Raw genomic sequence first — 13,757 nt, 5'->3', positions numbered from 1 at the left:
TTTTGAAAATTTGAAGTTGGGAGAAGTGGTGTCTCTGTGCAACATTTTAATTTTGGGAATAGTCAAAGCAATTAAAAGTAAGAAATTTAAATAAATCGGGCAGAAGTTTAGATCTTACGCTTACCCAAGTGATTTCATCGTAATCTGAAAGATTGGAAAAATGAATTAGTTCTGGGAAAATATTGTTACATACAAATAATAATATTCGATCTCCCTTATACTGTACTTACTTACTTGTACTTGGATCAGGACACAAGCTATGTAGCTCTCCCTGGCGACAGGATCTAGCAGACTGTTGAATTCCAGAGGTTACGGTCTTGGGTTAATGGGACGATAATTTCAAGCCATGAATGGTCCCATCTGCGACCATGTCTCAGGAAACCGCCAATTGGCTCGATGTCAGATTTGACTTTGTTAAGTCAAGTTTCGACTTGTCCGCCATGTCGTTTCCTCCAATCAAGTGCTGGTTTGCAGCGTAGGGTTTGATTTGTGAAAGTCTCGGCTGGTCTTCGGCAAACATGGTTGAACCAGGACAGGCGGCCGCGTCGAATGATAGATGTGATTTCATACTTCTGGTCACATCGTTGGCGGATGATCGTATTTGGGATTCGGTCGCTGAGTCGTAACCCCAATATGCTCCTCAGGCATCTGTGTTCAAAAGTGTTGAGGGCGTGTGCCTCGGTAACTTTTAGGGGCCATGTCTCACACCCGTACATTAAGACTGGTCGGACAAGGGCATCGTAAATAAGAATTTTTGTTTTCCGGTGGATTTCCTTCCTTTTCCATAGCGGCTTCCATAACTGTGCAAAGACAGCGGAATCTGATGGAATGCGGCATTGGATTTCTTCGCTACATCCGCCATTAATGTTAATGTGTGATCCGAAATACTTGAATATTTCAAGTATCTCGTATCAAGTATCTCGTAGTATTCTCTGCTTATTTCAAGAAATGAGGACTGTGTGCCTGGATCTGTCTTTGACTAGGAACTTTGGAAAAGTGAAGCGATTGCTAAAATGATTAATATTTTCGAGGTTAATTTGGGGAGCCATATCAAAGTAATGGGAAGCTGAAATTGAAATACTTTTGGGGGTAACAAGTAGTGTCTGTTTGAGTAGTGTAATTATTGCGGGAATCTGAAGTGGGAAGAAGACAGTGGAAAGCTTACTGGGATTACATTAGCCGGACAAGGATCCCCGTGTGCATGATGATAGTATGTTAAAGGCCTGTTACCAGGTGACTGGCTTGATGTGGACGACAGTACAGGTCTGCCAAATATTGGTGGTTTGCGAAAAAGTAGGAAGAGTTTAGGGCAGGATTTTCTATAAGGATCGGAAGGTTAGCAATAAGAAGGGAAATTGTTTATTCAATTTTGGACCTCGAAAATAAATGAGATGGTTTTAGGTCAAAGAATTTGAAATTTTCTAACTCTCCTGGTAAAAATATCTAATATATGACAAAAAAGAATCATATAACTTACTCAAAAGTGATAAATAGTAAAGTTGTTATTCATTCTATTATATATAGTCGTTATTTATCTGTAATGTAGCCAGAGTGGCTGACGACTGTATTGATATTTATGAAACTTTCATAAATTTCGTCAAAATACTCACTGGAAAAATTGTTTCCAACATTTTTGTAGCAGGAATTACTGTCTCGCACATACTTTTTCTTTACATGGTGTGCTTTTTGCGTTTGGGTGTAAATTTCTCCATGTTCCATAATTGTTCCCTCCATCATTTTTATATGCCTTGACATGGTCCTTTATAAGTTTCTTCTATTGCAGAAGGTGAGCTGCGTTGTGCAAACAATGATGCTGAAAATAAAGCATCTGCTTACGTGTCACAAGCCGATCTTCGATCTATAGAGATGTACAAAAACAAAACGGTTTTAGCCGTTCGCGCTCCTACTGGTACCTCTTTGGAAGTTCCTCCTCCTGAACATGTAAGTTTGTCTTATTCGATAAGGTTTCTTTGGAGCTATAAGTCCACTGAACAGAGATAATCAAAATAAAAAGAAAAGTGAACAATAGATTGATAAAGAATTCATTTAAAATATTTAAATGAGTAAAAGGGTAATCAAAAATAATTGTGCTGAAATTTGTATTTGTTGGATCTTCTAGACTAATGTTAATTATGAAATTTAGTTGACACAGATTTTATGTTATCTACAATCAGGGCCTTTCCTGAATTTTGAACGTGTGGAGGGGGGGGGCAAGTATGGAAAGGTTTTTTATCCATTTTTAACTGAACAATTTTTGGTTTTACTTAATTCTAACTTAAAAAAACATAACTATGAAAAACTGAGATGAATTGGAGTCCTGCTACCCGGAGAGGGGGGGGGGGGAAGGATGGGGTTGAATTTATGATTTTTCCACATCTTTCTGTCATTTTAATACAATTTGCGAATCTTCTCTTTTACGTTTTGAAGTTTAATTCATGTACTAGTCAATGTTTATTTCTCTTTTCGGAAATTCAGAGGCTAACATTCGGTAATTAACAGTTTTGAGATGTTCTCTGTAACTGACAATACTCCGTGAACAGATTGCAGCATGAACTACACATAAGACAGGCAGTTGTGTGTAGTTTCTTCATGCCTATAAAAGCAAGTAACTCCCTCCTAAAATTCAGTTATTGTGATTTTTTTTTTTTGCTGAAATCTAATGGTATTGTACTTATATTCATCTGTAATTTTATTGTAACTGGTGAAGATATTTGTAGTAATAGGGTCATAGACACAAGGATATGTAGCTTAAAACGAAATATTCCGCTTGACTCTATTTATTTTTCTGTATTCTTTTTTGTTTTTGTTGTTTTTTTTTTTTTTTTTTGCTCTGGTGAAGAAATGCCTAGGAGGGGGAAGATATGATTTATGGTGCCTATTTGTTAAGGATAATGATTTGCTTTGAAACCAAAGTTTCGAAAAATATAATTGTACCAGTTTTTATTTTAATTCCGCCTAACCTTGATTTGAAACCCAACTATAAGGCTTTGGACGCTTGTTTATCTGTCATTCTAGGCAATTTAACGGTCCTGAGTTAATTTTTAGTTTTTGGTCAACCTGCCTGAGACTGGGCGGGTGTGCCTTTCCAAAAGCTGACACACAAGTATTTGTCCAGTAAGAGAGTCATACTTACTCCCGCTGTTTACCCGTGCCATCTAACCAAACACTGGAAAAACTATAGGTCTCGTCGTTTGCCTGCGAGTCCAGGGGACTTGTTGGTCATGTGTCAATCCTGTGACACGGTATTCCACCTGAGACTAGAAGCGGCCAAGGCTATTAGGCCTAGGTCACTTGTTCGCCTGTGAGTACAAATTCAGTGCCCCATTTCGCATACAAGTCCAGTGGACATTGTCCGTGGCGTGTCAACCCAAAATCAATCCGATCTTTCATCCTTTAGTTCTATGACTATCTACCTTAGTTTTGCCCTAGGAAGGACGCTTGGCAGGATGGATTATAGACTTTTCTATCAACAAGTCACATGATATCTTTTGTTTGCAATTCTAAAAAGACTTTATGCCATAGTTGCTTCCCACTCACTTGAACTATCTGTCTTGGCTTTTTCTACAAATAATCATGGCTCGATGACCGCAACTACTTGATTTTAGCTAAAGACGGCTTTGGCATCTCCTTAAATAGAATGTGCAAAAGAGAAAAATGACTAAGTTGCGCTTCTATTCATTTATGAAGAGTTCAGGGTAAGATGGGAGACGAGATTAGTCGTTTTAAGCTATTTACATTACGCATGATTTGGCACTTTATGTTATTATCCTTAACTATCTCTTTATGAGATTATATCTGTTATAATCCTTAATTATCCTTAACTTCAAATTGGCTATCTCACAGTTTTCGCCCTTTTGTCGTTTTGGCCTTTGGGCCTAACAGTTTTTGTGGGAGGAATTGACAGCAGTTTGACGAAAAAGGCTGAAAGGAGGGAGGGTAAGTTTTTTTGTGAGAGAGGATAGCTGGTAGAAGACTAATATCGAAGTCGGAATATCTTTTTTTTTTAATTCTGTGTTATTTTGTTCTTTTATGGCCGACGTTTTCTCATTTGTAGCAGAAAATGGTGGGAAGCTGCTGGGGAAGATCAAGAGAGCCGATAGGTAATTTGTTGGACATGATGGGGGAAGAGTAGTTTGTGGTTGATTGATAGTGAATTCGGGCGATGTGTTTATAATCGGATTTTGATGGGTAGGAGTCTGCCCTAATCTATGGGAAGCGGATTTTCATCAATATTTTAGATAACAAGTGCTTTAGGCAATGCAATTCCCCATGTCCAGTCTTTATTGACATTTCTCTATATTATTCCATATATTATTTTTCTATACGTATACTATATATTATTATTCAATATTCTATAATAGTATTATTCGTTATTATCCATTTCCGTATATTATTCAATAATTTTTCTTACATTCGGTATGGTACTAAACTGAAAATTGAGATCGTTGAATGCGTCTCCCGCTTTTCCTTTCTTTTGTGAACATATTTCGAGGAATTAAATCGATGTAATATGTTATGTATTTTCGGTGGACCTGTTTTCAGGCATATAGGGTTAAAGAAATGAAATACTAAATTAAATTTCATTTAAAGTTTTTTTTATTTCAAAAGAATTTAGTTCATTGTTTAGTTGGATTGTTCATTTACAAGATTTCTTTATTTGCTCTCGAGTGTTCACAAAAGATATAGTCTATCAGGGGGCACTAAAAAATTGTATTACCAAAGTCTATAATAAACCATTATGTGGATTCCCGAGTATTGTCGGGTACTTCTATAGAGGTTGTTTTTGGGCCGTCCACAGTCAAAATTAATGAAGTGTAAACGAAAACAAAAATTATCAGGGAAAATTGAATGACTAATGAGAAAGAGTGACATAGGTATAAAAAGTTGTGTGCGTTTTTTTTTTCGTTTTTTTTTGGAAAAATTGAAAAGCTATTTTCTAGTGATATGTCAAAGGTCATCAGCCGATACATCGGAATTGTTGAACTTACTATAGGGTGAATTTAACACAGAACAGTGAAGAGTAATACTAGTTTGGTCTGGGCTTCTAGTCCCAAATTTCTATGTCAGATTTCTTTAAAACTTGCATGTTTTAACTTTGATCACAATAGAAGCTGTTTTAAAACGTCGACCAAGTTTTTAGGGAGTGGAACCATCGTGCCGTCGTTCAGGAAAGGCTTCCTAATTACATTGATGGCAAGCGCCTACATAAAATGAAAGTCTATAGGGGGATGAAGTCAAGCCTGCGAGGGAAAAAAATACGGAGTGGTAATGATTTGGGAGAGGGTCTTTTTCCAGGACAATGTCATACTTTTTTCCAATATTGCACAAATTCCGCACTCGTTGTGTTTTTTTAGTCTTCTATTTGTGGAGGGGAATGGGTGTAAATTTCTGTGACTTTCTCACTTCCATCGTCTTATGGGGGTTTTCTTCTCTATATTGTACTGCATTTGATCAAGAAGTGATTGCAACCAACTGTTTCAGATATTCTAATGGAATAAGTAGCCTCTGTCATTGTCCAACCTTGTGTCTTTCTAATGTAAGAACACACCTGTGATGATTATTTTTAAACACAAATTAGGCCTCATTTCTGGATAGATCTGGAACCCTCTGCCTAGCTTCTCCTCTTAAAAGAAAAATTTGCATTTTGCTGTTTTATACCATTGATTTTCTGTCTAATTTTATTTTTCTCTCTCGCCCTCTCTCTCTCTCTCTCTCTCTCGCTCTCTCTCTCTTTCTCTCTCTTCTTCATCCCTGTCTGTCAGAGTTCTAACAACTTGATACGAATATATCTGTACGGCGGTGTTACATTGGGTATGTCGCTGTATCTTATTACGGTTTCTATTTCTTTTTTTCTTTTTTTTTTGTCTACTTGCTTTGACTTACAAAAGTACTTCTGTACTTATTCTTCTTAGGATTGGCATTTTTCATAAAAGATTTTAAGCAATTGTATTTGCCTTTGTTGTATGCTTAAAATGAAACTTTTATTTTGACTAGGGACTCCAAATATACGTAAAAAGTGAAAATGGTGAAGTAGAAGTGCTGCTTTGTCCCGATGAAGAAAGCTTGTCATCCAATTCCTCGCCTAGAATAGAGCACAGTCCTTTAGTACATGGAACACCTAAGACAATGTCACCTCGGAAAGTGTTATTTTCTCCTGAAAAATTTCAGCCCTCAACTAATAGGAAGATACTTTCGCCAAACAGTGCCAGTGATTCTTTTCTAATGTCCTTTATGGCGCCTAAAACTTCTCTTTCACCTCTTAAAAGTCCAACGAACTTACAGCGTGAAAAAGTGAACAGGAATTTATTTATTGTTGGTAGTCAACAAGCAGAAAATTCTCCTGTATTTGAAGGTAACTGGATTTTTTCTTGCTTTATATCCATGCCATGTTTAGTTCCTTTTTTTAAAGGGTATTTGCCGCAATGTCGAGAAGGGTATCCCAACATGCGTCATTTTTTAATTTTTATATCCGATTGACTTTGATGTAAAAGTCCAGTATTTTCAATTTGGTTTACTTTTTTTCTATGTTGAGTGCACCAAATCAATATTCTATAGCTAAGACATTCACGCCCGTTCTCTAATTCAGTATAAGTCATCAGGGCGGGATTATAGAGGATCTCAACAAACTCATTGATTTGTCCCTAGTTTTTGCCCGCCTACCTTGTCTACTTTAAAAGCAGCTTGGTGAATTTTGTGCTGCAAGTGATTTTTGGGCTATCTCTGTTTGAACCAGTAACCTGGTCGCATTCACAGTTCTAGCGTTGCAATTCCCTTTTCTCTTTTTCAAATGCACTTTCGTCACTTGAGATTTTGTTTTGGAGAAAAAAAGAAATTTCCTAAATTTTCATGTGATTTTTCAGATGTTGCTTTATTATCGAATTTGGGGCTTGTCCCGAGATAGATTCCTGGGTAAGTGATAGCATGTCAGTTTTAAATTGTACAATAAATTTATTTGCATTTGGAAGAAATCCTTTACCGGTGTCTAATAAATTCTGTTAAAGTCGTATTCTTATTTGTGGGATCGAAAAAGAAAAATTGTCACTAACGTTAGTTCACACTGTCATAAACTCTTAAATTCAGAGCAGATGTAAAGTTAATTTTAAAATCCAGATTAATTTCGCACAATTAGTTTTATTTAATTATCTTAACAACATAGATAGTTTTTCTGTATCATTTTTAAATTACTTTAAATCTTAGTCAACGCAATAGTGTTGATCACAGCTGACACAATAGTGACAACTTAACGGTGACCCTCTTTTTTTTATTTCATGGGTCATGTCGAATGGATGGCCGCAGAAAGCTGGGTAAGGGCTCATAAAATCACTAGTTATTCCAATACCCATTATGAGACGGAGGCTTCATAGATGCACGTAAGAGTCAACGCAACAGCGTCAGAGGCAAAGCACCTTGCTTTTTAGCGCTGCTGCAGTGAATAGGCAAAGAGCAAGGTGACTCCCAAGCATTTTTTGTCATGCCACCTCGTACAGAAAGGATAGTATTAGAAGCTTAGGATGCGGCTCATTCTTACCTTAGACTATAGATCCGCCTGTGCCTCCAGAGGCACTTAGGACATCAAGAAGAAGCCGCCAATCTTCCCGAAAGTTTGCTTTTGCCAGTATGTCCTCCCACTGAGGCTGGATTGAGGTATTTTGGTTTCCCAGATCTATCTGGTACGTTTGGTGCATGGTGTTTCTGAGTCTGCCTCTGCTATGGGTACCCGATGGTTGCCAGTGGAGCGCTGCATTCAGTAGCCGGGGATTGTCCAGTCGCTCAGTCTGTTAGAATTTAAAAGTTTCAGTGTCCTTTTACGAGCCAGAAGGAATTGGAAGGTAATCAGCCTTCCTCTCGTTGGATCACAGAGGCCATAACGCCACGCGGTTGTGTATTTGCTTTTAAAGACATCTAAAGTTAATACACAATAAACAACTGTGACAGAGGATTTTTTATTGTTTTTCCTGTTTTGGTTTATGGAGTTAAGAATTTATTGTCCGAGTCACTCATGTGGTGGCTCGTTTTTTCTTGTGTAAGTTTTCTTTCTTCTTGCGTTTTGCTATATTTGCTTAGAAAACTGTTTCTTAGAAAGCTGTTTTGCATATTTTAAAACGTCTTCTCACTTAAAGCTGCCGCTGACCATTTGTTCTTGATAGATTAAAAAATAAATATCCTGATATCGATTTTTCTAAATTTGCTTTTTCTCATGATGTACCTAGACTAGCTTGGCGAAGCCTCTTAAACGTATCACATAGCTTTAAGTTCGCATTCAATGTAGTAGTAAGATTTTAACGTTGCAAGTCTAAATTTTGCAACTAGCAAAAATTGGCCCTAATTATACGGAAATCTAAATTGTTATGACTAAAAAGAAAATAACATGATACAGTAAGAATAGACACGTCAGGACGATTTAAAAAAAAAATTATTATAGAAGTAACCTTAATAATTTTACGATATATTGTTTGTGTTTATTTACATAGACTATATTCGTTAGATTGAAGTTATCAATAGAATTATTTAGCATACTTCGTTGGAAGTTTTGTGTTGATTTTAAAAGGATATCCAAATTAGTTTAAAGTTGTATTTTGTTGGATAATAATTCTCTCAGCATGTGCTAAAAGAACCGGCTTATTATCAGCAATATAAGAATAGGAAGATGACTATCTTGCAACTTAATCATCCGAAATTATGTTTGATTTTAATGTCAAGAACATAAACACTTTGTTTTTCTAATAAATTATCTTAATTTGTTTTGCAGGTGTTGAAGTGAAAAGTGAGCCTTTCCTAGAGTTAGAACCTCCTTTGAGTGTTTCAGATTACAATTTTACTCTTGGTGAATCAGAAGGGATTGCAGACCTGTTTGACTTTAAATTATGAACTTGTTTTGCACTGTGTTGCAGAGGGTTTCTGTACTTTTAGTTTTAATTATGTCTTCATATGTAGTTATATTTAGGTTGTACTATTTTGAAGGCTTTTAATTCTTTTATGTCTTAAGAAAATTAATTTCACCTATTAGTTTCAGTGTCTTCTTCTGCCCCCACCCCCCTTGTTCTTACTCTTTCTTTCACTAAGCGTTTAATTTATTTTTTTAACATTTTTTTTTTTGGGCCGGGGGGGGGGTAGAGGAGATATTAACTTTCCATTGCCCTTCATTGGAAGCTTTTTGCTCGCTTATAGAGGGTTTGATTCCTTTTTGACAAAATCCACGTTTGTAAATTTTCATCACTGCTAAGAATTAGATGGTTAGTTCCAATCGAAGACCGTAATTTTTCTCAAGGGATAACGGTCACACAGATGTTGCTATGCGAATTCGTGTGAATATATCTGATTGAAGCAAAACTTATGAAGTCTTTCAAAAAATAAAAGGGAAAAAATATCTTTTGAATACTGTTAACAACAGTACTCGCAGCACAAAGCCACCTGAGGTTGCCAAAGCAGCACAAAGCCATGTAAATTCCTGGGCTATTTTCACCTCAACAATCGTCACTCGTCTAATGAAAACGTTTGTACGATGAGCCAAATTGACCGTAGACCACAGAGATTCCAGACGCGGCTGTATAAATTACGAATAGTTCGTTCTGATCAATGCATATGCTGGAAGCTTTTATTATTCTAATCATATATTTGCCGGCCAAATCTTTTCAATTTAATCTCAAAACAGAAGCGGACCAAATATGTTCTCGGACGAAGAGATTTTTTCATGAGACAAAAGGAAATCCGACTGCTGGAGTGACAACTGACTCGTCTTGGACCGTGATGATAGGGAAAATATCATTTGGCAACGTCTCATTTTGAATATGTTTACAACGCGTTGTAGACCGGAAGCCTCAAAAGTTAAGCAGAATGTTCAAATCTTTGACCGTAACTCACCATTTTTCGACCGAAGTACGACGTTTATGTTATGACAATGTACATATTAAAAAGCCTAAATAAGCTTATGTGGGCAGCTGGTGTCATGTCTTGGTTGTCTTGTATAGAAAGGCCATTTGAAAACGCTGTATAAAGCAATATCTGTGTTTTTCGGTGGAAGTAGAGAACTGTTCGACCCTATTGTCCTTCTTCTAGACGGAATCCTGAGGTTAAAGCAGTCAAATTCTTCCTTCCATAATTATCTAAAGAATTTGTCATAGAAAACTTCAAAATTAACGACTAAAATGGGCTTTTAAAGGCTTAAGGTACCCCTCCTCTTTAGAAAGGCTATAGCCCACTCTCGCATTAACATTAGGACTAATGAATTAGCCGGCTGGCTCGTCTGGATTCCTTCTCAAGCTAGCTTGATTAACTTAAGCCAGATCTTTGTAGTTTCAATATGGAAGCACTTCATAGAATCCTAATAACACAGAGGACTTAAATTAAACCTTTTGTTTTCGCTCAAGAGCTAAGATATGTGGTTCTAGTATAATTGTTTACATTGAATTGAAATTGCTGTCATAATATTCAGTCGCTTACTTTTTCTTAGAATGAACTTTAAAAAAAGAAAAAGCTTGTGGTTTGTAAACAAACGATTTTGTATTTTCAATATACAAACTCTTCGTCACTTATTTGTTTCAGTGTCATAAGGATGCTTCAATAACTCTTTTTTTTTCTCCACAAGCGATTTTATCTTTAAGTTGAAACATTGCTACGATGCATTTGAAATCGTCAAGTTGTATCCTTTTTTGCTTTCCTTTGAATTTTGTTTGTCCGGTTATGATCCATTTGACGCCGTTTTTCTTGTATAAAAATTTAAGGATGATGCTATGCTATGTTGAGTGAATTATGCTGCTCTTGCAAGAACTGGCTCTACTAGAGATAGTTAAAAGAAAAGAAAGAATTCGGGTAAAAAAAAAAGGTAGAAATACGAGTTGCTTGAGTTGATAGTTAGTAGTTATTAATTCGAAGTTAGTGGAAGTTTTTCTCTTAGTGCAGAAGTATTTACTTATTTTCATCCCTTTTTTGTTATTGTTCCTGTAATTTTTCGCTCACCTTTTGTACGTTGTCTGTATTTATGAAATCGATTCGGTTTGTTTATTTGAACTGCCAATAAATGTGCCTACATTTCCTTTTGTTTTAACTTTTCCTCCGTTTTCTATGTACAGAAGAGGGTACAACAACATTTTTATTTTCCAAGTATCAAATTATTAGCTAGTAAACAACAATGTTTGTTTTTTTATACTCGATAGGCTGTAAGGGAAAGACGGTGAATATAAAAAAAATTGATTTTATTACCATTAGTCACTTCTACAATCAAGATTACTTCTATATGTAATCACCCTGGCGATAAAGGCATTTGTCCAAACGGGTTTGGGAACAAAAAGATGTATTGCTTGTTGAGTTTGTGGAGACAGGAACAAAAATTACTGCAAATTCTTAATGTGAAATTTTGCGACGCCTATGAAGAGCTGTTCGAATAAAAAGAAGAGGCAACTGACTTCTGGAATTGTTCTGGTTCATGAGCGTGCCCGTTCTCACAGCACTTGTCTAACCTAACGACTCCTTGAGTAATTTAAATGGGATATTGTTTGCACACCCGTCGTTTAGTCCCGACTTACCGCCGAGTTGTTTCCGTCTTTTCTCTAAATTAAGAACTGGATTGGAAGGCAGCACTTCCAAACTGATGAAGAGCACAAAGGAATCGTCACAACTCACTTTAAATTATAAAAATTACAAAAGCTGTTTATAACTATTGCCTTAATCGTCAGAGTCATTATGTAGCTTGATTGTACATTGCTCTTGGTTATAAAATCTGTGAATATTCATATATGAATATATACGTATATTCACCCGTCTTTCCATTATAGCCAATTAGAGGTTAAAGAAGAAATAACTCTTGTGCATCTTGTTATTGAAGAAACTATTAGGTATTAAAAAAGAAACGTAAGCATCATTTAAGCTTGGTTGCCCTGAAAAACTTTTAAATTTGAGCTGGTCTACGGGAAACTATTGCTGCCAGATCGAGTTATTTTTCAATTTGGCTACCACTGAATTTCACTAGACCATAGCTAACTAATCAAGTATGTAAGGTTTTCGCAGAATAAATTTCTCAAAAATTTAGTTGCCAAATTATTTATTTTTCAATTGGGAGGTATTAGCCTTATCTGACACCAATAATTGGAATTCAGTTGTGTAGCCAGAGTGGATCTGCTCCCTCCCCCTCTCCAACCAAAACACGGCACAAATGTCAGTTTACCCTCCCCTTCCCCTCCTGGCAATGAGTGCAACGTCTCCAAAGTACAGTTTGACAGAATACCTATCTGTACACCCCAAAATAATAGGAAGAATATTACACCTGCTAAAATTAAAGACTCTTACTTAAATCAAACTGACAGAGTCAGAAACTCAAATTCCGCCCCACGTGCAAGACTTGACAATCGTGCATCGAGTCGTTGATGTGTAGATAATCCATAATCCGAATAGACAAGTTTGGCTTTTTAACTTTTTTTAAGATTTTATTACCTGATTTACTCTTCTTTTTTTGATGTTCTTATCGAAAACCCCCCAATAATCACATTTTTTTAGTAATAGCCCACGACATTCTACAGTTTAGAATCCTTAGTATAATTCAAGAAATTTTAGGAACTAAATAATAAAGTGGAACTGTGGTTTATTTTTACTAATTTTACGTTAAGATATACTTCTCGACGCTCAACTATGCAAACAAACACAAGTTCTGGAGTATTTATGGACCGGGTGATGGTTACACTATGATCGAAACACGATCCTTCTTCTCTTTTCTTTCATGGAGTTAAAGATCTATTATCCGAGCTATTCACACTCGTTTTGTCTCCTTTCTTCTTGTAAATTTGCTGTGTGTGTCCAGAAAACTTAGAAACACGCTGTTCTGCGTATTTTAAAACGTTTTTTCGATTAAAAACTACCGCTGAACATGTGTTCCTGACATAAAATTGAATGTAGATTATTTTATTTTTCTACTTTCTTACTTTTTGTCCGTTGTTTGTGATCTCTGATATTAATTAGTATTTTAATGGGAAGTTTGCCTGGACTTAAGTTATGGTTTATTAAATATTCAAGTTGCCATTAATAGTTTTAGCCAATTCTTTCATAAGAAGTAAAGAAGAAGTAGGTTTAGACCCAAAAAGCTATTGTATCTGTCGTTGAAATTATTGATCAGTTTGGGAATTTAATCTACTCAGTATATGATTTAGGGCGTCCTATGAATTATATGAAGAAAAAAGTAACTGAAGGCTTTTAAGTATATTGAATGTGTATAATTTCTGGAGGGTTTTGTTTGTATTTTTTGCCTTCTGTAAGTGTATCAAAATCTTGTACGTGTCATAGCATTAGTTGCCTGAAATATTTGTAGAAGATAAAACGTATTCTTTATGCTATTAGATGATAATTATTGCGGTTTGGTTAGTGAAAGCGCCTAGTTAAGAGCGACCCTTCTAGCGGAGATTTTCTGAGCTTTGGTAGTGCAAGGAAAGTTGACTTTGCCATTTCTTTTTCTTAAAACATGGATTTCAAAAAAATAAAAACAAAAGAGAAGAAAAACGAGAATGGGGTTTTATAAGATCAACAAAATATTGGACGACACAAAACGGATTTTTTGGGAGGACAACTGCTCCCCTTCTTCAGCAATATTTGAGAACGTCTCAGAGAATCAAGTTGACATTTTCTGAGTGAGAATGCGAACGATATAGACAAGATAAAAAGACAAAAACAAAAAACGTGGAGATTCGTTGAGCTTATTAAATCCCATTCTTGCTTTTCTTTTGTTTTCTATTCTTTGTGATGACAGGCCAATGTGGTTTACGGAATTATCTTTA

General features: G+C 36.0%; 1 protein-coding gene across 2 annotated transcripts in view; it reads left to right on the top strand.

Annotated features, from left to right (window-relative positions):
* Positions 1–11,033, top strand: part of LOC148948619 (transcription factor E2F5-like) — a 48,813-nt gene extending 37,780 nt beyond the window's left edge. For both annotated transcript variants that reach the window (XM_089094514.1, XM_089094515.1), the window contains exons 6-8: positions 1,784–1,941; positions 5,995–6,352; positions 8,750–11,033. In XM_089094514.1, coding sequence (XP_088950640.1) covers positions 1,784–1,941; positions 5,995–6,352; positions 8,750–8,868 — 635 coding nt within the window. In that variant the 3' untranslated portion in view covers positions 8,869–11,033. The remainder of the gene's footprint in view (positions 1–1,783; positions 1,942–5,994; positions 6,353–8,749) is intronic.
* The last annotated feature ends 2,724 nt before the right edge of the window (positions 11,034–13,757 follow it).

Source organism: Artemia sp. Qi Xiang Cuo, chromosome 9 (genome assembly GCF_049724085.1).
Source record: "Artemia sp. Qi Xiang Cuo chromosome 9, ASM4972408v1, whole genome shotgun sequence".
Lineage (NCBI taxonomy): Eukaryota > Metazoa > Arthropoda > Branchiopoda > Anostraca > Artemiidae > Artemia > Artemia sp. Qi Xiang Cuo.
This window is presented reverse-complemented; position numbering and strand designations above follow the sequence as displayed.